Source organism: Sapajus apella, unplaced genomic scaffold (assembly GCF_009761245.1).
Source record: "Sapajus apella isolate SASKATOON/1434 unplaced genomic scaffold, GSC_monkey_1.0 scaffold14, whole genome shotgun sequence".
NCBI lineage: Eukaryota > Metazoa > Chordata > Mammalia > Primates > Cebidae > Sapajus > Sapajus apella.
The window spans coordinates 16,565,227-16,593,195 of record NW_022436954.1 but is presented as its reverse complement, the minus strand read 5'-3'; the positions used below and the strand labels follow the sequence as shown (position 1 = coordinate 16,593,195).

At 52.8% G+C, this 27,969-nt stretch overlaps 2 protein-coding genes and 1 pseudogene across 6 annotated transcripts in view; 1 reads left to right on the top strand and 2 right to left on the bottom strand.

Moving 5' to 3' along the window:
- Positions 1 to 305: 305 nt before the first annotated feature.
- ARHGAP1 (Rho GTPase activating protein 1) lies at positions 306 to 25,226 on the bottom strand. Of its 3 annotated transcripts, XM_032283411.1 has the most exons (14): positions 25,102 to 25,225; positions 20,462 to 20,643; positions 20,146 to 20,241; positions 18,514 to 18,543; positions 10,445 to 10,532; positions 5,006 to 5,137; positions 4,231 to 4,317; positions 3,953 to 4,051; positions 3,573 to 3,680; positions 3,401 to 3,477; positions 3,140 to 3,217; positions 2,584 to 2,712; positions 2,300 to 2,403; positions 306 to 2,165 (listed from the first exon to the last, which is right to left on the bottom strand). In XM_032283411.1, exons 2-14 carry the CDS (start codon positions 20,592 to 20,594, stop codon positions 1,977 to 1,979), a joined length of 1,350 nt encoding a protein of 449 aa, XP_032139302.1. In that variant the 5' UTR covers positions 20,595 to 20,643; positions 25,102 to 25,225; the 3' UTR covers positions 306 to 1,976. The 3 variants fall into 3 exon arrangements, with proteins under 3 accessions (XP_032139302.1, XP_032139304.1, XP_032139303.1); XM_032283413.1 differs by lacking the exon at positions 2,584 to 2,712 and having other exon boundaries at positions 25,102 to 25,226; XM_032283412.1 differs by lacking the exon at positions 18,514 to 18,543 and having other exon boundaries at positions 25,102 to 25,224.
- Positions 308 to 888, bottom strand: LOC116555048 (annotated as a pseudogene). Its single transcript, XR_004270351.1, has one exon. The product of XR_004270351.1 is annotated as an uncharacterized LOC116555048 (transcript).
- A 96-nt stretch (positions 25,227 to 25,322) lies between the features above and the next one.
- ZNF408 (zinc finger protein 408) overlaps positions 25,323 to 27,969 on the top strand; it is a 5,892-nt gene continuing 3,245 nt past the window's right edge. The window contains exons 1-5 of one of the 2 annotated variants that reach the window (XM_032283409.1): positions 25,323 to 25,415; positions 25,514 to 25,650; positions 25,950 to 26,227; positions 27,262 to 27,323; positions 27,552 to 27,811. In XM_032283409.1, the coding sequence (XP_032139300.1) occupies positions 25,599 to 25,650; positions 25,950 to 26,227; positions 27,262 to 27,323; positions 27,552 to 27,811 (652 nt within the window). In that variant the 5' untranslated portion in view covers positions 25,323 to 25,415; positions 25,514 to 25,598. Of the gene's footprint in view, positions 25,651 to 25,949; positions 26,228 to 27,261; positions 27,324 to 27,551; positions 27,812 to 27,969 lie in introns of both variants that reach the window. The other variant, XM_032283410.1, reaches the window with a different exon arrangement.

Genomic DNA, 27,969 nt, shown 5'->3' with positions numbered 1-27,969 from the left:
CCTTCAAACTTCTGGTACCTTCCACCTGGGAAACAGGAGAGGCCCTGCTCATAGGATACAGTACATGGTGGCCAGCTGGTATACTGGGGGTACAAACAAGGGAAGGTTGCTGTGGACACCTTCATGTCTAGAAGCTGGTCAGGAAGGTGCCCTCGTCACCACTCGAGTGCACAAGATGAGGAAGCGACAGATGGACTAGGGAGGGGACCTCCTGAGGCCCCATCTGTTCCTCTTCCTCTACCACACCATACTTCCCATCTAGTTCCCAACTTCCACGCCCCACTCACTTCCCCAACATCCAGATGGGCAGTTTTGCATCTCTATTTTTATTGAAATACAAAAAGTGCAAATGGTGAAATACATGATTTGTGCCAAGGAAGTCATTAAGTGTGAATGTGAACACTGGATTCACAGTACAAGCACCCCTTCCCCGGGGTACAGACCAGTGGGGGCACGAGAAAGACCAAATAGATCCGAAAGGCTCCCCAGTGAATGGGACTGTGAGTGACACTTGATACACAAAGGAGGGCAGGCAGCAGAGCAGCCCAGGCCCAGGCCAGAGACCAAGGGACTGACAGAGAGCCCAGGCTCCCAGTGGCGGGTGTGGGGGTATTCACTGCTGATAGCCTAGGGAGAGCCCAGCGAAGTGACACCCAGGCCCAGCCTGGCTTGCAGACAGGGCTGGGCTGGCCAGTGAGGATCCCCACAGTACAGGCTCCAGAATTGTCCTGCCTGGCCAATGTCGTGGGGGCAGGGTCACTGCAGGTATTTCCCTCTACTCCCCAAGGACAAGGCTGCAGGAAGAGGGGTCCCCAGAGTTCATCAGGAAGGAGTGTAATTTTACGAGACAGCGGGAGAGATCAGCCATCATTGGGGTCGAATTGGTGTCGAAGTTCCTTGAAAGACAGCAGGGCCCTAGAGCCTCATTAATCCCCTGGGGAAACTGCTAGAACCCACCGATCTGGGCTGATCTATCAGCACAATCTTTGCCCTCCTATGGGCACTCAGCCTCTACCCCAGCCCCTTTAAGAGTACCCCAGCTGGGGGAAGGAGCCACACAGATCCTGAAGCACTGAGTCACCTCTGGCCGGGGCAGGGGCTAGTGTGACTCCACAACAGGCAGGTCCATAAGAACCTGAAGGCTGAGGATTTGCCTGTGTGGGAAAGGAGGCCAGCCAGGGAGAGGCTGGCCCTGCCAGTCACTGATCCCACCACATACCCAGAGGCAGGGAGGGAGATTTCAAATGGATGTTGGGACTCTGAGCCCTGTCATCCAAGCTACCATTCCTGGCAGAACCAGGGGCTTAGGACACTCCAGGGGCAGTATCACTTGGGAAAGGCTGACCCAGGATTCGTGGAAGAGAAGGAGGCAGAAAGCAGACACAGGCTCCAGCCCTGTCACTCCTCAGCAGGGGAAATACCCCAGGCTGAACTGCTGGGGGCAGCATAGGAACAGGGGTGCTTGCACTCCTTCACACAGTGGGACTTAGCAAAGCAGGGCAAAGCACAGCAGCCAACCAGACAGGGAGGCGCCTCAGCGTGGGGCAGTGGCCACACCAAGGAGCTCAGCTGCTCATTCCCAGCAATCAGGAGGGGAGGACCGGCCCCTGCTACCAGCCCAGCCGGCAGTGATTTGATTAATCCACAGTTGCCAGGGAAAAAGAGGCAGGAAAAAGCAGGAAAGGGGTTACTGGGGCTCAGTCCTTCTCCAGCTAGAAGGGCCAAGCCCAGCTCTGGAAAGCCCAGCAAAAGCCGGGTGTCCAGAGAGGCAGTGAGAAGTGTAAGGCGAAGAAAAACGTCTTCTGGTAACAGCGAGGCCGCCAGGGCCGTGAGGTGGGCTGGACAGAGGTGGGGGAAAGCATGCCTGATGGGCGGCTCCAGCATCTCTCTCCAGGGGGCTTCATGGCCCCTGATGGCAGGAGGAAGAGTCCAAACCCGGGCTATCAGAGAAGGGGCTGGTGGGGCAGAGGCCGGGCTCAGAGCCCCCTGGGGTCCGGGCTAGGGAACAGCTCCCCTTGATGATCCAGAAGGAACTTGGTGAAGGTGTTGATGGGATTAATGGCCTTGAGGGTGATGGCTGCATCCTTGGCCCACAGCAGGTTAGGGCCGAAGACAACAGCCAGGTTAGTGTTGGTCATCTTGTTCTGATCACTGTGTGCAGAAATCTGGGGAGGGAATCGGGGGCTGCAGCAGAGAGCCACAGACTCTGCTTCCCACTCCCAGCAACCCCGACCGGGGCACAGAGGCAGCAGCTCCTCTTCCCCTCCCTTCACCCCAGAGGCCAAGTCCAAGATCTCACCTGCACCAGGAAAGCAGTCAGAAAACGAAGCACCCGGTAGTTCTCCTCGGGCAGCGTCTGGAGGACCTGCAGTGTCACTGCCACCCTCTGGCTCTCATCTATGTCTAGAGAAAAGGGGGCCCGGGTTACAGGGGCCCTGGGCTGGGCTGGTTCAGAAAGTCCTGATGCATGCCAGAGGGGAGACCTCCCAAGCTGTCCTCCCTGGGGGGCACCTAGGCCTGCCAGCCCACAGCACACCTGCCCCAAGTCCAGTCTCAGACTCAACAGAAGAGAGGGGAACTCACTGAGGAAGCCCACCACGTGGGGGTAGAGGTCAAAGGTGAGCAGGGGCTCAGGAAGCTCCCGGAGGAAGGTCTTGAGGATGACTGCTGGCAGGTGCAGCTCGTTGTAATGGTTGAAGTCCACAGGCAGCCCTGGGGTGGGGGCAGCATGAGAGGAGCTCGGCGCAGCCTGAAGGGCAGCACCCATCTGGAGACAATGCAGGCCCCACTGCCTGATCGCACTTGGACCCTGCATAGGCCCCTCCTCCCAGGGGCGCCCTCTGGCACCTGCCTCCCCTCTTCTTCGGTGACCAGAGAATGCAGGTTCTGGCCATCTGGGTGGAGCAGGGCCCAGCACATCCCACCGTTATTCCTTGCTTCTGAATGTGCCTGCACCCAGGACTCGGGAGCTGGACCGATGAGGCAGCAGGCCTGGCAGAAGTGGGACTTATGTGACACCAAGTGCTATGGAAACCTCTAGCAGGAAGAGACTCTGAGACCCTTGTTTACAGGGCAGCAGAGGGCAGAGAAGCCCCTACCAGTCACACGCGTGGCCCTGCCGCAGCCCTGGGCCGCTCACCCATGTTGTACTTCTGCTGGACTTCCCGGACCACTTGGGTGTTGGCTGACCTCCGGAAGATGCCCTCGGTGGTGAGAGCTGGGAAACAGTAGGGCCTGGTGAGCTTCGGAGCGCTGGGCACCAGCTGGATTCCCTGCCCCTGCTCTGTCTTGGAGTTCTAGGCAGGGCTGGATGGGGGCACTGAGGCTTGCAGGACCTCCCTCTGCCCTGCCTGGCAGCTTCTCCAGCTTCCCAGCCCGAGCAGGCAGGCCCGGCACTCACCATGGGCCTGTAAGTAGGCCACAGTCTCCCTGAGCACGATGGGAATGGGCTCCTGCTCTGGGTTCTTCTCCTGGAGGCTGCGAGAACAAGGCCAGGGGCGGGCCTGCAGCCCTTCCCGCCCGCCCCCCAAGCCCCGCCCCGCCCCCGAGGCCCAGCCACCTTTCATACTCACTGCTGCAGCGACACCCCAAACTGCTGGTTGGGCAGCGGGGGCCGTGGGGGCATGGGCTTGGGGGCTGTCGCAGGGCTTTTCTGTGTGGATTTGAGGAAGTCGTCATACCTGCAGGAGCAGAGAGAGGTGGATCAGGCCCTGCCTGGCTCTGGAGTTGCTCCGCCAATTCAATCAAGCATTGACCATCCTGGGTCAGGAGGATCGTCTCAGGCGATCTCCCTAACAACTCCGCTTTCCACAGCAGAAAACAAAGACCCGGGAGAGGTCAGGACACAGGCTGGCTCTGCCTAAGCCCCACGCGGCCTCTGAATCAGGACGCGCGTCCTCGTTACCCTGGCTCTGCAAGCCCCCGGCCGCCACGCCCGCCACGCGCGCCTCACTTGAGCACTTGGCGAGGGATCCCCAGCTGCTCCAGCTTCACGTGCTCGCTCAGCTCACTCAGGTAATTCACGTAGAAGATTTTCTGCCCAAACTTGAAGCTGTTGGTAGAGGAAAGGGCCTGGGTTGGTAGTCCCTGCTTCTGGTGGCCTCCACTCTGCCCCTAACACCCACCCAGTTCAGACCCAGGCCCAGCCTCACCTGGTGGTCCCCAGGCTGCCCAGCCTCGGGCTTCAGGTAAGCCGGGACCACTGGCCCTGCTCTGCCCGCGGCCACTCACCTGATGATGGGTTTGAAGAGGATGAGCAGAGTTTTGATGAACATGGTCGGGTGCACGATGTACAGGGCCTTGATGTTCTTCTTGTACCTGCAGAGGCAGAAGGGGCAACTCAGGAGCAGGTGTGGTGGGACAGGCGTTGTGCTAGGGTCCCAGGGCTACTTTTTTTTTTTTTTTTTGAGACAGAGTCTTGCTCTTTTGCCCAGGCTGGAGTGCAGTGTCACGATCTCAGCTCACTGCAACCTCCACCTCCTGGGTTCAAGCAATTCTCATGCCTCAGCCTCCTGAGTGGCTGGGATTATAGGCACCCACGACCACACCCAGATAATTTCTGTATTTTTAGTAGAGATGGGGGTTTCACCATGTTAGCCAGGCTGGTCTCGAATTCCTGACCTCAAGTGATCTGCCCGCCTCAGCCTCCCAAAGTGCTGGGATTACAGGCATGAGCCCCCGCGCCTGGCCTCAGTGCATACTTTCTGATTTGAACACGCAGGGCCAGCATGCCAGGTAAGTAGGGGCCATGGCTATCGCATTTTACAGATTAGAAAACAGGAGGCTCAGAGAGGTTAAGTAAAACGGGAGATCAGAGTGTGAATAAGCGGAGAAACTGGGCTCTAAGGCCAGGGTGATCTGACTGCAGATTTTTTCATTTATTTAGAAGGCAGCACTTGACACCCCCTGCCCTGGAATAAGCTCTTGCCCAAGTGGAGGACAGCCTGGAAGCTGGCAGAGCCGCTGCCTCTGGATCCGCCTGTACAAGCCCCATGCCCCAACCCACTTGCGGTCAAACTCCCGGTAGGCATCACGGAGCCAGCTGAGGGAGGGCTTGTTGTCGCTGGTCAGGCCGTGGTGTAGATACAGCAGTGTGTAGTCGCTCTCCACGTACTGGTCCAGGGTGTGCTTCAGGTACCTTCCAGAGAAAAGCCCTGTTCAGGCCCACCCTGTGCGCAGGTGTGGCCCCGCAAAGACAGAAAGCAGCCCCGGGAATCTCCCGTGTCACAGCCCCTTCCCCACGGGCCCTCCCCTAGCACGAACTATTCTGGCTAGTAATCGGTCAGGTTCCTGTGGAGGAGACCCAGGGTAGTGGCTGAGTGGAGGAACGACAATAATAATAACAGCTTTCGGTCAGGCGCAGTGGCTCATGCCTGTAATCCCAGCACTTTGCGAGGCTGAGGTGGGTGGATCACCTGAGGTCAGGAGTTCGAGACCAGCCTGGCTAACATGGTGAAACCCCATCTCTACTAAAAATGCAAAAATTAGCTGAGCATGGTGGTGCATGCCTGTAATCCCAGCTACTTGGGAGGCTGAGGCAGGAGAATCGCTTGAACCCGGGAAGCAGAAGTTGCAATGAGCTGAGACTGTGCCACTGCACTCCAGCCTGGTCAACAAGAGCAAAACTCTGTCTCAATAACAACAACAACAACAACAACAACAACAGTTCTCATTCTTGAGCACAAACTAGATGTCAGGAGACTCAACCCTAGCCCGGGTCCTCCGAGGCCTGCAGCGAGAATGGGAATGATGTTTGCCTGATCAGGGATTTCCTTGAACCAGTAATAATGATGCGCCACCATTTCTCAGTATTAAGCTTTTAGTGTCTGCCAAGCACTTTGCATACATTAGCTCATCCCTTGCTCATAACTGAGGCTGGTATAATCTCCATCTTACAAATGAAGGCAACGACCAGAGGTCAAGTGCTGATCCAAGGTCACACAGCTTGTGGTGGATCCTGGAAGTAAAGTGTCTAACTCCAAAGCCTGCTTTTTTTTTTTTTTTTTTTTTTTTGAGACAGGGTCTTACTGTCACCCAGGCTGGAGCACAGTGGCACAATCACAGTTTACTGCAGCCTTGACCTCCCAGGCTCACGCTATCCTCCTGCCTCAGGCTACTGAGTAGCAGGAACCACAGGTGTGAGCCACCACACCCGGCTCATTTTTTTATTTTGAGTTCCTGGCCTCAAGCTGTCCTCCCACCTTGGCCTCCCAAAGTGCTGGGGGATTACAGGCATGAGTCATTGCACCCAGCACAAAGCCCACTTTATTGACCACAGGACAGCTCTGCCTTTTACACATGAACTCCAGCGCCGGGGGTAAAACACTGTGCCCTTGAAAGGGGATGGGTTGGCCAGAGAGTCACCTGCTCCAGTCACTGGGCAATTAATGGACCACAGAGCCCCAACTCCTCTGGTTCCCTGTGTGCATAACACACTATCTACCAGCTCAGCACAGACATACACACCTGGTGTTGAGCACACTGAGAGATATGGATGGAATGAATGAGAACTGGGGAAAGGGAGGTGAGTACGTGCAAAGGCCTTTTTCTAGTTGGTCAAACAGCTCCTAGGCTCCCACGGTGACATCCAGGCTGGGGGGCTGGGCAGGCAGAATGCTAAGGACTTCCAAGGGGAGGCAGGGAAGGACAGCAGCCTAGGGAAGTGGCCAGAGCTTGGCCTAACCTAGAGAGAGTATGCTCAAGACTAGCCTGTGGGTGCCAGGCTGGGCCAGCACAGGCAGGTGTGGGGTGGCTGATGCTGGGATCCCCAGCATGTGGCCATTTACCCCTTTCCCACGCTGAGCACTGCAGTTTACAAAGAGCTGTCCCATACACCAGGAGCGATGGCTCATGCCTGTAATCCCAATGCTTTGGGAGGCCAAGGCGGGTGGAACACGAGGTCAGGAGTTCCAGACCAGCCTGGCCAACATAGTGAAACCCCGTTTCTACTAAAAATACAAAAATTAGTGGGGTGTGGTGGCACATGCCTGTCGTCCCAGCTAACAGGAGGCTGAGATAGGAGAATCGCTTGAACCCGGGAGGCAGAGGTTGCAGTGAGTCAAGACCATACCATTGCACTCCAGCCTGGGTGACAGAGTGAGATTTCATCTCAAAAAAAAAATTAAAAAAAAAAAAGAGCTGTCCCATAAAGAGATTGCATTTTCCAACTACAAAAATAGCAAAGATTGTAGTGAAAACACACTCTCATCCACTGACGGAGGTTATGGCCTTTTGTAGGGAAATAAAGTGATGTTTATCAGAAGCTATAAAATGCTCATACTCTCTGATCCTGTAAAAATATGTCTAGGAGTTTGTCCTAAGGAAATAGTCTGAAATGAACAGAAACATTTTTGTAGAAAGCTGTTCTTCGTGACCTGTTTTATGATGGGGAAAAAAATCTAATGGCAAGCCAACTGCAACAGCAGGGAATTGGTTAAATCAATCATGTGACAACCATAAATAGAACAGCTCACAGGACGTTTCTGCAGACAGAATGAATCTGTGAAGTCAGATGTCAGAACAGTGGTTATGCCCTTTGTGGGGTGTGAGTGACACAGTTGTGTTTAGTTTTTGAAAATTCATCACACAGTATGCTTCTAATTTGTTCACTCTTATGTCAGCATATTAGATGTCAATAGAATGCTTTTTAGATGACATCTTTGAAGAATGCTTAATGCTCAGAAAAAAATGTTATGTAAGATACAAAACTGGGCTGGGTGTGGTCGCTCACGCCTGTAATTCCAGCACTTTGGGAGGCCAAAGCAGGCAGATCACCTAAGGTCAGGAGTTTGAGACCAACCTGACCAACATGGAGAAACCATGTCTCTACTAAAAATACAAAATTAACTGAGGGTAGTGGTGCATGCCTGTAATCCCAGCTACTTGGGAGGCCGAGGCAGGAGAATTGCTTGAACCCAGGAGGTGGAGGTTGTGGTGAGCTGAGATCATGCCATTGCACTCCAGCCTGGGCAATAAGAGTGAGACGCTGTCCCAAAAAAAAATTTTTTTTCATGTAGTCACTTCCTATTTTCTATAATGTTTATGGAACTCTATAATGTTTTGTATCTTTTTTTTTTTTTTTTTGAGACAGAATCTCCATCTGTCGCCCAGGCTGGAGTGCAGTGGCATGATCTCGGCTCACCGCAACCTCTGCTTCCTGGGTTCAAGTGATTCCCCTGCCTCAGCCTCCCGAGTAGCTGGGATTACAGGTGCGGACCACCATGCCTGGCTAATGTTTGCATTTTTAGTAGAGACAGGGTTTCACCATGTTGGTCGGTTGGTCTGGAACTCCTGACATAGTGATCCATCTGCCTCGGCCTCCCAAAATGCTAGGATTACAGGCATGAGCCACCGCGCCCGGCCACAAGTCTCATTTTTACAAAGCTTGAAAAAGACCTGCCCCAAAGCACGAGGTACAGAGCTGAAGTTTAATGTGTCTTTTGAATTTGCCTCCAAGCTTCAGGCATTTTCTGTTTCAACATCCCAGATCTGAGTGGATAGCTGGGAAGGGCCAAGTCTGAGATAATCTACTGAAAACGGGACAAAGTGCTCCATGATGGAAGCACCTAGCTGCCCTCAGCAGGGACTGTGACCAGGCTGGGAAGTGACAGAGGACAATCATTGGCTGACATTGAGGACTTCCTGAAGCCAAGGATGCCCTGGGGTGGGTGTGGCCTCCCTCAGTAAGCTGCCTCCTGAAAACTGGGTGCTTTCCACCCCCATCCACTGATTTCCTCCCACTTTATTTATTTTCTGGCCAGAAGGCTGTCACCTGGTCCATCAGACGCAGAACTAGAGAAAAGGCCATGTGCCTCCACCAGCCTCAGGACAAGCTCTTGCTCATTGTGGCTGGGCCACATGGCGGGCTTGAACAAGGCTCTGCCTGCCTTGTCTGAGGAGCAGTGGGAAGAGGGTTCAGAAGGCTGGAGAGAAAGAACTCCTAGATGAAGCTGGAAGACTCAGCCTGTGACCCTGGCTTGCCCAGGACTGGCTGAGACTCCAAATTCAGGCCCTTCCCCTTCTTCCGAGGCCCTCTGGGTCTGTCCTGAGCCCCTACTTCCTCCTGCTCACACGCAACCATTCAGGATCTCACAGAGCTCAGGATCTCTCAGAGCTGCCTGGGACAGTGCCAGAATTTGACGTTTCAGAGAGTGCTTTAAACTGGCCAAGAAAGAAGGGCAGGATGGTCTCACTCTACACACCCTGAGGACAGCAGCAGGAGGTGAGTGTGCCCGCCGGTGGGCCCAGAGCTGGCACAACCATGAACGGGTCTGTCAAGCCTCTGCATTCAACCAGCCTTCAGACGTGAATCAGGACGTGTCTGAACCAGCCAGAGCTGTTACCTATGTTTAGCTCACAGAACCCACATAGGTACAGAAACCACTGACACCAAAGGCACAAAATAACACAACACTAATTATTCCTAGAAATGATAAACACTGCAACCATCTCAGAAGCACCAGAAGATTCCTTTTTTTTTTTTTTTTTTTTTTTTTGAGGCAGGGTCGCCCTCTGTTGCCCAGGCTGGAGTGCAGTGGCGTGATCTCAGCTCACCGCAACCTCCGACTCCTGCGTTCAAGTGATTCTTCTGCCTCAGCCTCCCGAGTAGCTGAGACTACCGGCGCCCACCACCATGCCCATCTAATTTTTGTATTTTTTTTTTTTTTTTTTTGAGTGGGAGTTTCGCTCTTGTTACCCAGGCTGGAGTGCAACGGCGCGATCTCGGCTCACCGCAACCTCCGCCTCCTGGGTTCAGGCAATTCTCCTGCCTCAGCCTCCTGAGTAGCTGGGATTACAGGCACGCGCCACCATGCCCAGCTGATTTTTTGTATTTTTAGTAGAGACGGGGTTTCACTATGTTGACCAGGATGTTCTCGATCTCTTGACCTCGTGATCCACCCGCCTCGGCCTCCCAAAGTGCTGGGATTACAGGCGTGAGCCACCGCGCCCGGCCATTTTTGTATTTTTAGTAGAGACAGGGTTTCACCACATTGGCCAGGATGGTCTCGATCTATTATTGACCTTGTGATCTGCCCACCTCGGCTTCCCAAAGTGCTGGGATTACAGGCGTAAGCCATCGTGCCTGGCCAGCACCAGAGGATTCTAATGGTCAGTCCTCACATTTGGACAAAAGTCCTTCCTTTTCATGTGCTGTTTCTCACTCCTATAAAGAAAGACGCTTGTATTATTATCCCTTTTCAAAGGAGAGGAAAACGAGGCTTAAAGACGCTTACCAAGGTCACCCAGTTTCAATAACTAGAAACTAGGTCTGACTCCTCGTCCAGTGCTCTCCCTTAAATATAAACCAGCCCTTTCATGAGAAGAGGGGAGGCATTAAGGCAGGTGGCCCAGCACTCCCAGGCAGGGAGGGACAGTGAAGAACGTGGCATTAGGCTACACTGGGGATCTGGGCAGAGCCCCAACACACTTCCCCGCAGGTACTCACCCCAGGAGCTTGCTGTGGTCCAGCTGGTGGCTGGGGGGCATGCGACAGGCACTGAACACAATGATCTTCCGCCCATACTTGTCATCTCCTAGGTGTGGAGAAAGATGGAGCGAGGTTGAGGGGGAACCAAAAGAAGTGGGGTGAGGAACTTACAGGGGCCACGCCTGCGGATCTGAACCAGTTAGCACAGGGGCCAGGGTGCCCATGCAGACACACCTCCAGGCAGCCTCCTGCACTCAAGTGTGTGCCACTGAAGAGGGGGACAGCTTGCTTTCAGGGATACTGAGCTGGGGTATTAAAAAAAAAAAAAATCGGCTGGGCGCGGTGGCTCACGCCTGTAATCCCAGCACTTTGGGAGGCCGAGGCGGGTGGATCACGAGATCAAGAGATCAAGACCATCCTGGTCAACATGGTGAAACCCCGTCTCTACTAAAAATACAAAAAAAAATTAGCTGGGCATGGTGGCGTGTGCCTGTAATCCCAGCTACTCAGGAGGCTGAGGCAGGAGAATTGCCTGAACCCAGGAGGCGGAGGTTGCGGTGAGCCGAGATCGCGCCATTGCACTCCAGCCTGGGTAACAAGAGCGAAACTCTGTCTCAAAACAAAAAAAAAAAAAAAATCACTTTTTTTTTTTTTGAGATGGAGTCTTGTTCTTCATCCAGTCTGGAGTGCAGTGGTGCCATCATGGCTCACTGTAGCCTTGATCTGGGCTCAAGAGATCCTCCTGCTTTAGCCTCCCAAGTAGCCAGGACTATAGGTGAGCACCACCATACCCTTTTTCAAAAGTCATGCCAGCTGGCCACAGTGGCTCACGCCTGTAATCCCAACACTCTGGGAGGCCAAGGCGGGAGGATCACCTGAGGTCAGGAGTTCAAGACCAGCCCTCCCAACATAGTGAAACCCCATCTCTACTAAAAATACAAAACTTAGCTGAGAGTGGTGGTACATGCCTGTAGTCCCAGCTACTTGGGAGGCTGAGGCAGGAAAATCACTTGAACCCGGGAGGCAGAGGTTGCAGTGAGCCGAGCTGGCGCCACTGTACTCCAGCCTGGGTGACAGAGCGAGACTGTCTCCAAAAAAAAAAAAAAAAAGTCATGCTTGGTGCAGATAACCCAAATGTCCATCAGTGGATGAAAGGATAACGGAGGTAGTTCATCCATGCAATGGAATACTGTTTGACCGTGAAAAGGGATGAAGTACTGACACAGGCTACGATATGGATGGACCTCTGAAACATTATGCCAAGTGAAAGCCAGTCACAAAAGGCCACCAACTCTGTGATTCCAGGTACATGAGGTGTCTACATAGGTACATGCATAGAGACAGGAAGCAAAGTAGTGGTTTCCAGGTGCTGGGAGGAGGGAATGGGGACTGACTGCTTAGTGGGTGCAGGGTTTGGTGACATGCATGGGTACAGGTGATGAAAATGATTTGGGGTTAGTTGGCAGCGATAACTGTATGATATTATGTACTAAATATTAAACCACTGAATTGTACACTGCAAACTGATGATTTTGTTATATGAATCTTTTCTCAATTATTTAAAAATGCTCACTAGGACCAGGCCTGGTGGATCACGCCTATAATCCTAGCACTTTGGGAGGCTGAGGTGGGCGGATCAGGAGGTCAGGAGTTCGAGACCAGTCTGGCCAACATGATGAACCCCATCTCTAGTAAAGATACAAAAAATTAGCTGGGCGTGGTAGTGGACGCCTGTAATCCCAGCTACTTGGAAAGCTAAGGCAAGAGAATCACTTGAACCTGGGAGGCAGAGATTGCAGTAAGCTGAGATCATGCCATTGCATTCCAGCCTGAGTGACAGGGTGAGACTCTGTCTCGGGGTCGGGGGTGGGGGTGAAGCTCACTAAAGCATTTGAGATCTTGCCAAATAGTCATCTTAAAAGTCTACACTTTTCCAGCCAGGCTCGGTGGCTCACGCTTGTAATCTTAGCACTTTGGGAGGCTGCGGCAGGTGGATCGCAAGGTCAGGAATTCAAGACCAGCCTGGCCAACACAGTGAAACCCTGTCTCTACTAAAAATACAAAAATTAGCCGGGTGTGGTGGCAGGCCCCTGTAATCCCAGCTACTCGGGAGGCTGAGGCAGGAGAATCACTTGAACCCTGGAGGTTGAGGTTGCAGTGAGCCAAGATCACGCCATTGCACTCCAACCTGAGTGACACAGCAAGATTCAGTCTCGGGTTAAAAAAAAAAAAAAAAAAAGCACCCCCGATGAGCAGCGTTTATTTGGAAAGCCTCTTGAAGTTACCTTCTCAGCATGTTTGAGGCCACTGAGGAATTAGTCTGATTACTTAACAGTCATGTCTCATTTCTGACCACTGACAATTACTTTCTGATTTTATTACTAGAATTTTTTTAAAGAGATGGGGGTCTCACTGTGTTGCCCAGGCTGTTCTTGAACTCCTGGCTTTAGGTGATCCTCCTACCTCAGCCCCCTAAGTAGCTGAGACTACAGGTGTACACCACTGCACCCAACTTATTACTAGAATTATCAACCTAACTGGCTCTGATTGACTTCTGTAGGTTTCTTTTTCTTTCTTTCTTTCTTTTTTTTTTTAGACAGAGTTTTGCTCTTGCTGCCCAGGCTGGAGTGCAATGGTGCGATCTCAGCTCACCACAACCTCTGCCTCCCGGGTTCAAGTGATTCTCCTGCCTCTACCTCCTGAGTAGCTAGGATTATAGGCATGTGCCACCACCCCTAGCTAATTTTGTATTTTTAGTAGAGACAGAGTTTCTCCATGTTGGTCAGGCTGGTCTCAAACTCCTGACCTCAGGTGATTCACCTGCCAAGGCCTCCCAAAGTGCTGGGATTACAGGTGTGAGCCACTGCACCTGGCGACTTCTGCAGGTTTCTAAGCATTCTATCCTTTCTCATTAAGATATTCTAAAGAACATGTGGTTCAGAGGAGTCTGTTATGCTATGGCTGTGGGGAAATCCTCATTTGGGTGTAATCGCTCAAAGATGTTTGTCCAAAAAGTCACAATTTGATGGCCTGACCATCTGGCTCTGTTCTGAAGGTGGGAAGCTCCAGAGACATACACTATTGTGCCCTAATGTAATATGCTTTTCCAGGTTCAGCATGGATGGAGTCCAAGCAAAGCTCGATGGGGGCAGGGCCTGGTCCCCACTCCCCCATTCCCTAGGGAACTTCTCTTCACCTCTACCCTCCTGCCTCTCCTGAGACACCAGACTAACTTGTGTAAGCCCTGCCATCTGAGAGCTGAATAAAAAGACCCCTTATTCAACTTTTTTTTTTTTTTTTTTTTTTGAGATGGAATATCACTCTGTCGCCCAGGCTGGAGTACAATGGTGCGATCTCAGCTCACTGCAACCTCCACCTCTTGGGTTCAAGCAATTTTCCTGCCTCAGCCTCCTGAGTAACTGGGACTACAGGCATAAGCTACCATGTCCAGCTAATTTTTGTATTTTTAGTAGAGACAGAGTTTCACTGTTGGCTAGGCTGGTCTCCAACTCCTGACCTCAGGTGATCTGCCCGCCTTGGCCTACCAAAGTGCTGGGATTACAGGCATGAGCCACTGCACCCAGTCACTTATTCAACCTTGAGTGCAGGGGAAGTCACTCTTCCTCTACCTCCCAGGACTGCAGACAGCCCCAGGCCTTGCGGAGCATCTCCTTCTATTTCATAAGCCATGATTTCATGATCCTCCCCCAGGAGTCAGTGTTTTTCCAAAGTACTGTCCCTTTTCTCTAGGGCTGAGGGAAGCCTCAGTGGAAGGGCTCAGGGAGGCTTCTGGAATGTGCTGGGCGGCTCCAATCCCTGCCTGCTGCTGGTGCTTGGGCCTGATTTAGTACCTTGCTCCCGGCTGTCACACCACCATGTCAGCCTCTGCATCAATCCCCCAAAGCTCCCATCTCCATCCAAAGCATTGCCTGGTTATGTTGGCTCTAAAAGGTCCTAACCAGGGCCCTCCAAGAATTTCCTAGGCCAGGGTCTGAGGCCCAGCCCACCAAGCCCAGACAGCTCTGTCATCCCCTCCTAACCTGGTCCATCTTCTAGCCCTGGAGGATTATAAACACCTACCTGTCCCCACTCTACTGCTCTGAATCCTCCTTTCCTCCTAGAACCCTCCCCAGATAGACGCTGAGGGCCCCAGTCCTATCAGCGCTCCTTGGAAGGGCTCACAGGCCTCTCCTGGCTCACACCGGGCACACCTCCAGCAGTGCCTACAGCTCTGCCCATGCCAGGCTAGCTCGACTGTTTCTCACACCAGACAGGCCTTTCTCTAGACAAGTCTGCTCCTCTCCGGTCCTTTAGGCTAACTCTCACCAACCCTTAAGACTCAAAGCAGGCATAATTGCCTCCTAGACATCTGTGTCCTCACCTTCTTCCCCCAGACAGGTTAGCTGCCCCTTTTCATGGCTCCCAGCGAAACTGTCATCCATCACTGTCCTGACCCTTCGCTCTCCTATATAATTGTTTATGTACCTGTCTCCCTGACAGGCTTGTGAGCAGCTCAAAGACAGAGGCTGTGTCTCATTGTCTCTCTTTTTTTTTTTTTTTTGAGACGGAGTTTCACTCATGTTACCCAGGCTGGAGTGCAATGGCGCGATCTCGGCTCATCACAACCTCCGCCTCCTGGGTTCAGGCAATTCTCCTGCCTCAGCCTCCTGAGTAGCTGGGATTACAGGCACGCGCCACCATGCCCAGCTAATTTTTTTGTATTTTTAGTAGAGACGGGGTTTCACCATGTTGACCAGGATGGTCTCGATCTGTTGACCTCGTGATCCACCCGCCTCGGCCTCCCAAAGTGCTGGGATTACAGGCTTGAGCCACCGCGCCCGGCCATGTCTCTCTTTTTTTACTACTGGAAAGCTGTGATTGATTTTTTTTTTCTTTTTTCTTTTTTTTTTTTGAGATAGAGTCTCATCCTGTCACCCAGGCTGGAGTGCAGTGGTGCCTTTAACTCCCACTCTCAAACAATCCTCCTGCTTTAGCCTCCCACATCCTGAGTAGCTAGCACTACAGGCACATGCCACCCCACCTGCTTAATTACTTTTTTTTCTTTAATAATTTTTTTTTCTTTTATATAAAGACGGGGTTTCACCATGTTGGTCAGGCTGGTCTTGAACTCCTGACCTCAGGTGATCCGCCCACCTTGGCCTCCAAAGTGCTTGGATTACAGGCGTGAGCCACTATGCCCAGCCCACCTGCTTAATTAAAAAAATTTTTTTGAGACAGGATCTTGCTATGTTGCACAGGCTGGTCTTGAACTCCTGCCTCAGCTTTCCCAGTAGCGGGGACAACAGGTGCACACCAGGGCACCTGCAGTCTCCAGTACTGGTCCAGTATCCCACACGTGGCAGGTATTCAATACGTTTTGGTAGCCTGCACAAATCACAGGTCACCATTAAACTATGGGATGCATGGTTCTCGTACTATTTCTGTGTTTGTTCTTTTTTCTTATTTTTTTTTTTAAGACCAAGTCTCTAGGATTTGGCAAAAAAGGAGAAGGAAAAAAAAAAAAAAAGACCATGTCTCTGTCATCCAGGCTGGAGTGCAGTGGTGTGACCTGGGCTCACTGCAACCTCCACCTCCTGAGTTCAAGCGGTTCTCTTGCCTCAGCCTCCCAAGTAGCAGGGACTATAGGCGTGTGCCAGCACACCTGGTCAATTTTTGTTTTATTATTATTTTTTTTTTGAGATGAAGTTTTGCTCCTGTTGCCCAGGCTAGAATGCAATGGGGCGATCTCGGCTCACTGCAACCTCTGCCTCCAGTTCAAGTGATTCTCCTGTCTCAGCCTCCCGAATAGCTGAGATTACAGGCATGTGCCACCATGCCTGGCTAATTTTTGTATTTTTAGTAAAGACAGGGTTTCATTACGTTGGCCAGACTTGTCTCGAACTCCCGACCTCAGGTGATCCTCCCACCTTGGCCTCCCAAAGTGCTGGGATTACAGGCGTGAGCCACCGTGCCCAGCCTTAATTTTTGTATTTTTAGTAGACACTGGTTTTCAGCATGTTAACCGGGGGGGGGTCTCGAACTCCTGACCTCAGATGCTCCATGCCTTAGCCTCCCAAAGTGCTGGGGTTACAGGCATGAGCCACAGTGCCTAGCCTCTGTGTTTGTTCTTGATTATGCTTTGGTTACAGGTCAGACTGCTTCAGACAGTGAGTTTCCCAAAGCTCAGGACAGAAATTCACCAGATTTGCAAGTACAGAATCTTCTACCATCCTGTCTGAAGAGAAGGTGCAGCTCCATCCCGGCAGATCTGTTTTAAAGGACCAGGTGGCACCTGCTCTCTTTCATACCCTAGCCTAGATCCTGAGGTGCCGAGATCCCCTGAGGCCAGTTGGGTGTGGCTCTGAGGCTATGTGCCTGCTCTGATTCACTTCCCACTGGCTCTGACAGCGGAAGGAAAAGCAGACTGACAGGGGCCAGGGACAAAGGGTTAGACTGGCAAGCCCAGCCTCACTATAGTCTGGAGCTTCAGAAACCCTTGGGATGCCTACCACCAGTCTGGGGAGAGGGGGCCTCATCTGCCTACCTCCTTCTAGGCAGAGGAAATGCCCTGGATATGGGGGAAATGCTGGAAGGATCACGGGGGCTTCCAAAAGAATCTTTCCTTCCAGTCTGTGAGTCCCCACACCTCACACCTGCTCCGGCAGCATGGCAGGCCTCACTGGCTGGCAGATTTCAGGATTCAGCCAGGGTAGAAAGTCTGAGGGCCCTGGCTCTAGAATTTCAGAAGTAGCAACTGGTTAGGGACGCTGCTGGGGTGCGGGCTGGAGGCCTGTGGTGCCATCTCTCAGCTGGCCGCAGCACCTTGTAAACGGGAAGCTTTGAGTTCTCAACCAGACTCCACCAATGCACTCAGCAAATGCAGCACCTCCATGATGTCATATGACAAATATTACAAGCATGTGCACTTTTTTTTTGAGACGGTGTCTAGCTCTGTCAGCCAGGCTGGAGTGAAGTGGCACGATCTCTGCTCACTGCAATCTCCACCTCCTGGGTTCAAGCAATTCTGACCTCATGATCCACATGCCTCAGCCTCCCAAAGTGCTGGCATTACAGGCATAAGCCACTGTGCCTGGCCCTGCCCAGGAGCTTTACAGACAAAGGAGCTGGCAGCTCTAGTGTCTCCAGGGCACTGGGGAGAAAACTCAATGAGGAGGGAAGGGCAGCATTTGTGCAAAGCACCACAAAGAGACAAGCTGCCTGAGAAGGAGGACTTTGCATTCCCCAGATACCAATCGGGAACTCTCCCAGAGTGGGAACTCTCCCAGAGTGGCCGGGGAGTTAATCAGCAACAGGTCTCCCCAGACCAGCCCCACCCACAACCGGCCTGGCAGGCCTGGGACCTGGGAGGTAGGGCTGGGCTGACAGAGCCGATCACGAGCTAGAGCCAGCTCACACATCTGTTAAGTTGTTCAATGGTCAGGAATTTTGCAAGCCACTTAACATCGTGTTGGTAGCTAGAGATCTGCAAAGCAGAAACTGCAAACCTACAAATCGTGGCCTTTTTTTTCCCCTCTCCAGAGGGCCATTTACCAGCACACCACTGGAAAGAACCCACCGGGAGGGACTGAGTCAGATCTGACCCTGGGGCATGACGACTGCCGGCAGGGAGAACGGGCTGCAGGGGAGCTGAAGCTGTAACCCTCCCTCCCTTCCCACAAGGGCTTCTCCCGGACACCCCCACAGTGGGCTCATCAAATGAATGCCTGGTGATGCCAATCCAGCCACCTTTCTGCAATTAGGGAGGCACAGCCATAGGGACACTATCACCCAAAAGGTTCCTGAGCCACCACTCAGGCCAGGCCATTGCCCAGGGCCAGACCCTCCTGGGAGCTCCTTTCCCTTTGGGGTCTGGGTGTGTTCCCACATAGCCTTCCCCTCCTCCCTCCCCCACTTCCCATAAATCTTTTGCTATTTCCGGCTCCCAGGCGCCACCAGCTCCCAGCTCCCCAGAGTGGGGCCACAATTAAGCTAGCCCCATCTGGCCTCCACCAAGCGCCCCTCCTGATTCACAGCCCCAGAGGTGCAGCCAGAGAGGCCAAGCACAGAGAGCCAGGATGGACACCTACCTGGCTGGGCCCCCTCAGGCTCATCACAGTCTGGGGAAATAGAAAGAAATTGCAGCTCTGCGCCAGGGATGTGGGGAAAGAGACATCACCCACAGAAATGGGGAGGGGCAGGCTCCCCCAGCTCTGCCTTGACCACACAGGCCAGGATGATGTCAGGACAGAGACTCCTCCACACCAGGCACCTCCCAGACCCCAGTCAGGTTCAGAACCTTCAGGGTGACTCTCCTGCGTCGAATTCAGGACCAGGCCAGGGAAAAAACTCTCAGCCTTGCTTCCGCAGAGGGCGAGTGAGGCCAGAGCCAAGGCCCTCAACTCAGACCAGGGCAGGCAGCAGGAGTACAAATGCCAAGGAAACACCTTTGACCTTCGGGGCAATCCTCTCAACTGCCCCCTGCCTCTCTGAGCCCAGCAACCCCACGGCTGGACGGGCTTCTTCCATGGCTGGTGTCTACCTGGCTCTCTTTGCCCATGCCAATGCCTCAGAGCAGGGCCCTGCTGTCACCCTGCTTATGCATGCCTGGCCTCACCAGCAAGGACGGACAAATGTTAGGGAAAAGACAAGGATCCTAGGATTCCAGTTGCTCCTTCTAAAGCGGGGCCCTAAGGGCAGCAACCACCTCCTCAGCCTGACTCCCCTGCTCCTGGTTTCTTCTGGGTCCCCCTTATGAACAGGAGAGAGGCAGCTCCTTGAGACAAAGACCTAAGTGGAGCTCCATTCTCAGCAGGGCAGCCATCTGGCAGGAACCTGATGCTCCAGGGAGCCATGTTGTCCCCCACTTCTGGAAAGAGGCTCTGACCATTCCACACTTCCCTGGGGCTACCAACTCCCAAGAGGGACTGGCACCATCCTCCCCAGTAACTGATGGGGTGGAAAAGTCAACATTAGGGTAGAGGGACAGGAGGGGAATAGAACCAGGGGAGGGGAGGCCCACTTATTCAAGACCGATTGTGCTCTGGCTCTGGCCTAGGCCCTGACATGCGTTCGTTATTGTAACCCACAAGGAAGAAATGAGAGTTCAGAGAGCAGAGCTGGAGAGCAAACCCAGGGCTTTCTAACTTCAAAGTCATTATACATGGCTCCCCACATGCGCCATGCAAGCGGAGACAACGGGGCCAGAGGTCAGGAGGTGGCTGCAGGTGAGCACATCAAATGGCAATCACCAGCCTGTGTTTTTCTTCTTTTTTATTTGAGATGGAGGCTTGCTCTGTTGCCCAGGCTGGAATGCAGTGGCGCGATCTGGCTCACTGCAACCTCTGCCTCCTGGGTTCAAGTGATTCTCCTCCCTCAGCCTCCTGAGTAGCTGGGATTACAGGTGTGCGCCACCACGCCTGGCTAATTTTTTTGTATTTTTAGTTGAGATGGGGTTTCTCCTGTCGGTCAGGCTGGTCTCCTGACCTTGTGATCTGCCTGCCTTAGCCTCCCAAAGTGCTGGGATTACAGGCATGAGCCACCATGCCCGGTGAGTCTGTGCTTTTAAAGAACAGTGTATGCGCTCAGGAGCTCCGGGCCAGATGTCAGACTGCATGGCGGGCCCAGCCTATGTCCCTAGGTTCTTCCCCTGTGGTGTGAGGGGCTGACTTCCAGAAGCCAGGAGCTCTATGGGTTAAGAAAATAGCGCTGGGTGTGCTCACCTGCCACCTCCACAATCTGGTGCCGGGCGATGTCATAGTACGGGTCATCCCACTTCAGGTGTGTCACAGGTTCTGGGGAGCTGCTTTTGGAGTCATCTGAGGAACACAGCAAGGCCAGGGGACAAGCCAGGGGGCTGGCACTGCGCTCTGCCTGAGGAAGGGCATGCTGTCTGCCCTTCCCCCAGTAAGGCTTGTGCTCCCAGCCCAACCCTGGGACTGGTCTGCCCCGTCCTGCCCTCCTGGCATCTCCCTTCAGCAGGTGGGATGCATCCCCTTCTAAAGCACCTACAGCTGCCTGAGACCGGACACAGCCCACCTGACTTGGGGAAGTCAGGCATTTCATCTGAGGGCCAGTTCTTCTCATCGATGGAGGCCAGCTTCAGCTGGTTCAGAGCCTCGCTGGTGTCATCCAAGGTCAGGTCGTCCTGCAGCTCTGAGAGCGGATCCATGGCCAAGCCCGTCCCCCAAAGCCTCACCCTGCAGAACCTGAAGAGAAGCCTGGGGGAGAGGAGAACAGGCGGCAGGTCAGTGACCCGCTCTTTTCACCTTCTGCAACCTCTCCTATGTGCCCTCCTGCCCCCACTCTTCTTTCTCCTAGGCTGCCTGTCCCTATTCCTCAACACTCCTCATCCCCGCCAAGAGCTCCACGTAGCTCTGGGTTCTCCTGGCTCCACGGCTCAGGCGTGTTGCCAGAAAAGGCAGCTGGGGCAGAGCATGGCACAGCTCGGCGCCTCCCTCCAGGTCCTGCAGCTGGAGAGGGAAGAGCCGTGCCAGGTCCTGTGCCGCCTGCCACCCAGCTGGCTCAGTGATGCAGGCCCAGCTGCAAAGGGCACAGGTCCATGCCCCTCTCCTGAGGGAACCTGAGCACAGAAGCCTCCCAGTCTCCAGCAGTTACAGGGGTAGAAATGTTGTAAGAATCTAAAGAACATAGGGGTTGGGTTTCCAAACCCATCCCATGCCTGAAAAAAGTCATTTGTGGCCCTGGCCACTCCATCCCTCATTCCTGGCCCAGGGGAGAAGAGGGAGCTGGAGACTACAGGGTCCCAGAAAAAAATGGCTATGACTGAGGGGCCCAGCTGGGTTTGCCCCAGGACAGGAACTAGCAACAGGGGATTGAATCGCCTGACAGTCATCACAGTCTGCAGGCTGCTAGGGACTTCCAAGCCCACTCTTACTCTGCAGAGCACTCCTGACATCAGTTTCAAGGTGGAAAGGTCGATTGCCCTAAGGATTGGAGGGCGCAGATGGGAACGGGGGATGCTCATGGTGTTTAGAGTGCTGAGATGAGGAGGTGACTGGCGGAAGAGCAGCTCCAGCAGGCACGGGGCAGCGCCGACCACCAAGCCAGGTTTTTCCAGCCCTGGAATCTGGCCAGAAGGCTGCAGCCGTATGCAGCCTGGGTGTAGGCACCTCTGCTCTCGGCCCTAACGGGAAGCAACTCCCTCTCCTGCCACAACCTCCCCACATGGGTGAGGGAGGGGCTTTTCAGTTCAACCTATTCAGTCTAACCCCAGGGAAGAGGCTGCTCCACGTCCAGCTGCATTCCTGGAGTCCAAAATTGACATATATGGTCAGAGAATCAGCAGGGCAGATAAGGAGAGCAGACAAGGCCTGGGGGTGGGCAGGAAGAAGAGGGGGAGAGCTGCCATCCCGGAGCCACAGACTCCAGGCTCTAAGGCCACTTGACAGCCTCCCGCACACATCACATCACAGCCAAGGGCCCTGGCTGGTGAGCCCTCTCCCTGTGCCTAGCAACAGGCACCCTATCACCAGGGCAACCACACAGATTCAGTGGTAACGTTGTTTCATGCTCCCAAGCCAAAGCCAACCAGCCAAAACAGCCAAAAAACCCTCTTCTTCCTCTCCCTTGCCCTGTCCCCTGGCCTCATCCACTACCACTGCTTATCATCAAAATATAATCCCTTCCAAAAAACACAGAGAAGGATGATGCCTCACAGTAGGAATGCATTTCTCTCAGTGACACCACGCCCAGCTCCCTCACTCCTCTTCAGCCTTCAACCCTTCAACCCTCCAATATCTACATGCTCCTCTGTGCCATCCAACCAGAAGGCTGTGGCGGCTGCCTTCCATAGTGACCTCCGGCAGGGTAATAAAGACAGAATCCAGCTCAAAGCAACCCCCTCTTGGCCAAAGCCTTCTCTCCATCCCTTTGGTTCAGCCTGTCACTGCCCAGGGAACAGGGGCTCCTTCAGCCCCACCCACAGCTATCCCAGAGACGTCTCTCTGCACACAGTAGGTGCTCGACGGCGTGAAATGATGAGGTAGTATGGAGAGCTAGATTATCATCTTGCCTAAGCCAGTGCGCTGCAAAGATGCTGAGCAAGTCCTTTTCCTACTTGGGCCTAAATTTCCTCCTCTGTAGAGGCAACAGCGCCTCCCAGAAATGTAATTCTCCAGTGCTCGGAAATACTTTGTGCTGCAGTGAACAGCGGAATTGGAAGGAACAGATGGGGCTGGGCGAGGTGGCTCACACCTGTAATCCCAGCACTTTGGGAGGCCGAGTCAGGTGGATCACCTGAGGTCAGGAGTTCGAGACCAGCCTGGCCAACATGGTGAAACCCTGTCTCTACTGGAAAAAAAAAAAAAATTAGACAGGCATAGTGGTGGGTGCCTGTAATCCAGCTACTTAGGAGGCTGAGGCAGGAGAATCGCTTGAACCTGGGAGGTAGAGATCACTCCAGCCTGGGCAACAGAGTTAGACTCTGTCTCAAAAAAAAAAAAAAAAAAAAAAAAAAGGAAGGAGCAGCTGGGAGCAGGGGTAGCTGTGAGGGAGGGAGGACACCATCTAAAAGGGACCTGAACTTGAACTCCACCTCTTTTCCAGTAACTGCTCTTCTACTCTGTCAGTTCTTCCAGATGTGACCTCCCTCAATGCCCCACATCACCTCCTTTCCCAGCATAACTAAGCCCAGTTGTTCCCATCTCCCGGCCAGACTGGCCCCTCCCATCGCCCTCCAACCCACAGCAGTTACCTTCTCTGAGCCCGGAAGTTGAACTCCCATTCAGTGGGAGGGTGAGGAAGCTAGCACAGGGAAATTCTAACATCAAGTAGTAGAAATGAAGTATCCTGGCTGTTTAAGACACCAGCCACCCACAAGCCTGCTCTAATCTGTGCAAAATACACCCAACTCTGAGATTAGTTTTTCCATTTTCAGAAGGTAAACCGTTACAAAAATCTTTTTTTTTTTTTTTGAGACAGAGTCTTGCTCTGTTGCCCAGGTAACAGAGCGAGACTCTATTAGTGGTGCAATCTCGGCTCATTGCAACCTCCGCCTCCCGGGTTTCAGTGATTCTCCTGCCTTAGCCTCCCTAGTAGCTGGGATTACAGGCATCTGCCACCACATCTGGCTAATTTTTGTATTTTTAGTAGAGATGGGGTTTCACCATGTTGGCCAGCTGGTCTCGAACTCCTGACCTCTGGTGATCTGCCCGCCTTGGCCTCCCAAAGTGCTGGAATTACAGGCGTGAGCCACACCACCCAGCCCATTACAAAAGTCTTAAGGATCACCTTAGGCAATCACTTTTTGGAAGCTGTAGATTTTTCTGAAACTGGTAACATCTGCGGACGTTTTCCCTAAGAAAAGTTAGTAGATGCATGCAATTTTAAGAGGTTCATACACCTTCTGAGAATCACCATTTAAGAACTTCTGGCCCATTCAGAATAACACCTGATATATAGTAGATGCTGCCATTTGTTGAATAACTGAACCAATTAATTCATCTCCTAAGTGAAGAAGGGAACGCATACTTGTTGAGGGCCTATATAGGACCATGAACTGGGGACATAAACTCAACCTCACAATAGCACTGATGAGGCATGTTCTACTAAGCCCATTTTACAGTGAGGAAAGTGAGGACCAGAAAAAAATAAGCCAATTGCTGAGGGTCATACAATCAGCAGAGGCAGGGCTTTAATCCATGTCTGTCTGTAGTGGTTTCTGGGTGAGGATCAGCACCTAAACAATTACCTAAGTGGCTGTCATTCATGCAATTCTCAAGGTTCAGAGAGGTGCCACAAAAGAGCAAACTAAAGCCTCCCACCTAATCTTCTCTTTTACACAGAACATAGCAACTTGAAGTCATATTCTCATGGGGCATGATGGCTCACACCTGCTCCCAGCACTTTGGGAGGCCGAGGCAGGTGGACCACGAGGTCAGGAGTTCAAGACCAGCCTGGCCAATATGGTGAAACCCCATCTCTACTAAAAATACAAAACTGAACCAGGTGTGGTGGCACGACCCTGTAGTCCCAGCTACTAGAGAGGCTGAGGCAGACGAATCACTTGAATCTGGGAGGCAGAGGTTGCAGTGAGCCAAGATCACGCCACCGAGACTACATCTCAAAAAAAAAAAAAGAAAAAAAAAAGAAAATCATATTCTCAGTGTTGGAATCGGCCTTCTAGTTGCAGCTCCATAATTACAAAAACCCAAATCCCACCACAATACAACAGCAATTACAACTCTCAACTGCAATTATGTTTGCACACAGCTTCACGGTTTACAAAGCCCATGTTGCGTTTTGCAATTATCCCATTTCACAGGTTAAGAAGTTGAACTGAAATCGTGGCCTAATAGGTGGCAGGGAGGAATACTTCCCTCAAATTTCTTGTTCTTAGTGCTTTGCCAGATCAAATCTGGGAGTTTTCCCCCTCCTGCCGGCTTGCTGGATGACAGCGATCTGGCCTGGACTTTCCCCTGGGGAGTACTTTCTCCAGGAAGAAGGTAGCGAAAATGGTAAAGTCCACTTATTGCAGGCGCCAAAATGGGGCAGAAACCCTGCAAGAAGGCCAGGCCTCTGAGCCCAATTCTACCCCTGTCCCCCTCCTTGGATCTGCTCGGGTCCTCCCCATCCGGACCCCATCCCTTCGGACGATCTGGCCAGCTCCTTTCCTTTCCCCCTCCCCACCGGGGGAGACCCCGCGGCCAGCAGCTCACCGCACTCGGGCACTGCTCCCTCTGCCACGCCTGTCAAAGCTCGGCAAACATCCGGCTCCGAGGTGGAACGGGAACCGCCCCCTCCCGTTCTCCTCGGTCCCCAACCACTTCCGCCACACCTCCAACCCACTTCCGGCTCCAAACATGGCCTTTCCAGGAGCCCCGCCCACTTCCTGCACTTGCCCGCCTAAGTGCCCACCTCGGGGATGTAACAGCATAACTGTCCGACTCGTCACTCCCAAAAAGAGGTGGCTGGAACAATTAGTTCCGCTTTACTAGATACTCGAATCCCTGGTGGACCTCCGGAATGCTAGGTTCGTACTTCTCTCAGACAGAATTCTGCCTCCCCAGTACTCCCAAATTCCCAGTCCTTTGCACCAATGAGGTCTGACTCTGAGGCTTCTTTCCTGAGAAGAAATTTGGAAGTCCAAGACTGTTTCCTGGAGGAGCTGAGAAGAGGACGTTCACTTCCGGCGGAGGAGGCTTTCTGACCCGGAATGGAGGAGACGGAGGAGCTGCTCTTGGAGGGGAAGAAGGCGCTGCAGCTCGGTGAGTGACCTGCGATGTCTGCGACCCTCAGCTCTGGCCCAGATGGATCTGATACTCTAAGGTCAACTCTCTCCTCAGTCTCCTCTCCTCCCGATCCCAGAATCCTCTGGTGCCCTCAGAGTCGCTGGGGCCTTCTGAAGAGCTCTTGAGTCCCCTCAAACTTTTCAGGGCCTCCCTTAGAGCCCTCACCCATCCCTCGGGCTCCGCAGGCCCACCTGGACCTGCGGTTTCCTCCCACACCTTTCTCCACCCCACGCCTTCTTGGGCGGCTCCCTCACCCTCTTCCCTTTTCCCTGCAGCCCCCGAGTCGCGCCTGGGCCTGGACTTAGGATGGAACCCCTCCGGAGAAGGCTGTGCGCCGAGCCTCAAGGACGTCCCACCCAGGCCGAGCCGAGCCCTCTTCGCTTTAAAGAGCCTCCCCCGGGGCTTGGCCCTTGGCCCCTCACGCGCCAAGGATCAGCGCTTGGGGGTCTGGTGTGTCGGGGAGCCCCTGCAGCCCGGCCTGCTCTGGGGGCCGCTGGAAGAGGAGTCTGTCTCCGAGGAGAAGGGCAAGGGACTCAAGCCACGGCCGGAGGAGGTATTGAAATATGTAGAGCGGCTGCTCTCTGCCATTGAAAATGTAGGGGAGGTTTGGACATTTCTAAACAGCTCTTCAGTTCGAAGAAAGGGTATTTCAGGAGATAGGAGATGGTCTTGTCCCTTCTCTCCAGACTGTCTCCTCCTCTCAGCAGTAGTAGTTAAGGAATCGAGATTTGAAAAGTTGTTGAAAGCTGGGTTCGTATAGTGTCAGCAGTGACGAAAGTCAAGATCTAAGATTTTTGGAATTAAGAAAGCATGGGATCAAATTCCAGCCTTGTCACCTAACTCGTTAAATTACGTGCCTCATTTAAGTCAACTGTGAAACAAAGCAATGGCTCTCTTGGGATTATATGGAGGCCCTGATTAAATTGTGCAGATAAAGTGTTTCACTGCACAATAAGTATCGTTTTATTTATTTACTTATTTATTTTTTCTTAGACAGTCTTGCTTTTTTGCCCAGGCTGGAGTACAGTGGCACGATTTCACCTTACTGCAGCCTTCATCTTCCAGGTTCAAGTGATTTTCATACCTCAGCCTCCCGAGTAGCTTGAGATTACAGGTGTCTGCCACCACACCCAGCTAATTTTTGTATTTTTAGTAGAGACAGGGTTTCACCATGTTGGTCAGGCTGGTCTCAAACTCTTGGCCTCAAGTAACCCACCTGCCTGGACCTTCCAAAGTGCTGGGATTACAGGTGTGAGCCACTGTGCCTGGCCCAATAAGTACCATTTTAAAAAGCTGGTGTTCCTTATTAGTTTTTCTGTTTAGTACTCACTGGAAGACAGTAATGTGTTCAATTTAGTAATTCTGCACACCCTTGGGAGGGAGGTAAGGAGACAGACTTTTTGGTGTTTGTTAAATGAAGAATCAGACAGCACTCTCCTGCTAGAGGTAGAACCAGAGGCTTCTAACCTTCCAGGAGTTTCATCTTAAATTTGTCCCAGGAAGGTTTCATCTGTTTGTTTGTTTGTTTTTCACCCTACACAACCCCCTCAAACACATTTGAGAAGGACTTTTGTTGGCTTATTTCAGAACCTGCCATTAGGCCCATGGGGAGACGTGCATGCCTGTGAGCAGAGTTCTGGCTGGACTAGGTAAGTTAGAGGAGAGTGTGTCATGAATACTTGTCCCTTTGAGGCTTTCTGTTGTGGCTTGGGTTGGAACCCAATGCTGACTGTCATTCCCTACCCAGTGTTCTTTTGTAGTGAATGCTCCAAAGGCATGGCGTCCTTTAGGACCCGGACTGCCTGGGGACTGTGGCTTTCAGGGAAGACCACTTGACTAGTGAGCATCTCCTAGGTGGCTCTTACTTTGCTTTGCAGCTTGGTACAGCAGGGCAGGCTGGAGAGTGAGGGAAATGTGACCCCAGTGCGGATCAGCAAGCGGCTCCATCTGCAGGTGTACCAGGTGGTGCTGCCCGGCTTTGAGCTGCTGCTGTGGCCCCGGCTTTCCTCTGAGGACCCAAGTCTCGCTCAGCCCGGGCTGGACAGAGAGGCAGCTGTAGCAGTCGTGACAGAAGTGGAGTCTGCTATACAGCAAGAAGTGGCCTCCCCGGGGGAGGATACAGCAGAACCTTGCACAGGTATGTGTCAAGTAAATGCTGATTCCCCAGCAATTTCCCTACCAAAACAACCTGTTGATAAGACAAAGCAGAGTTCATGGCTCATTGCGATAAGGAAGGATGCTACAGAGTCTTAGTAGCTTTTTTTTTTTTTTTTTTTTTTTTTTTTTTTTTTTTTG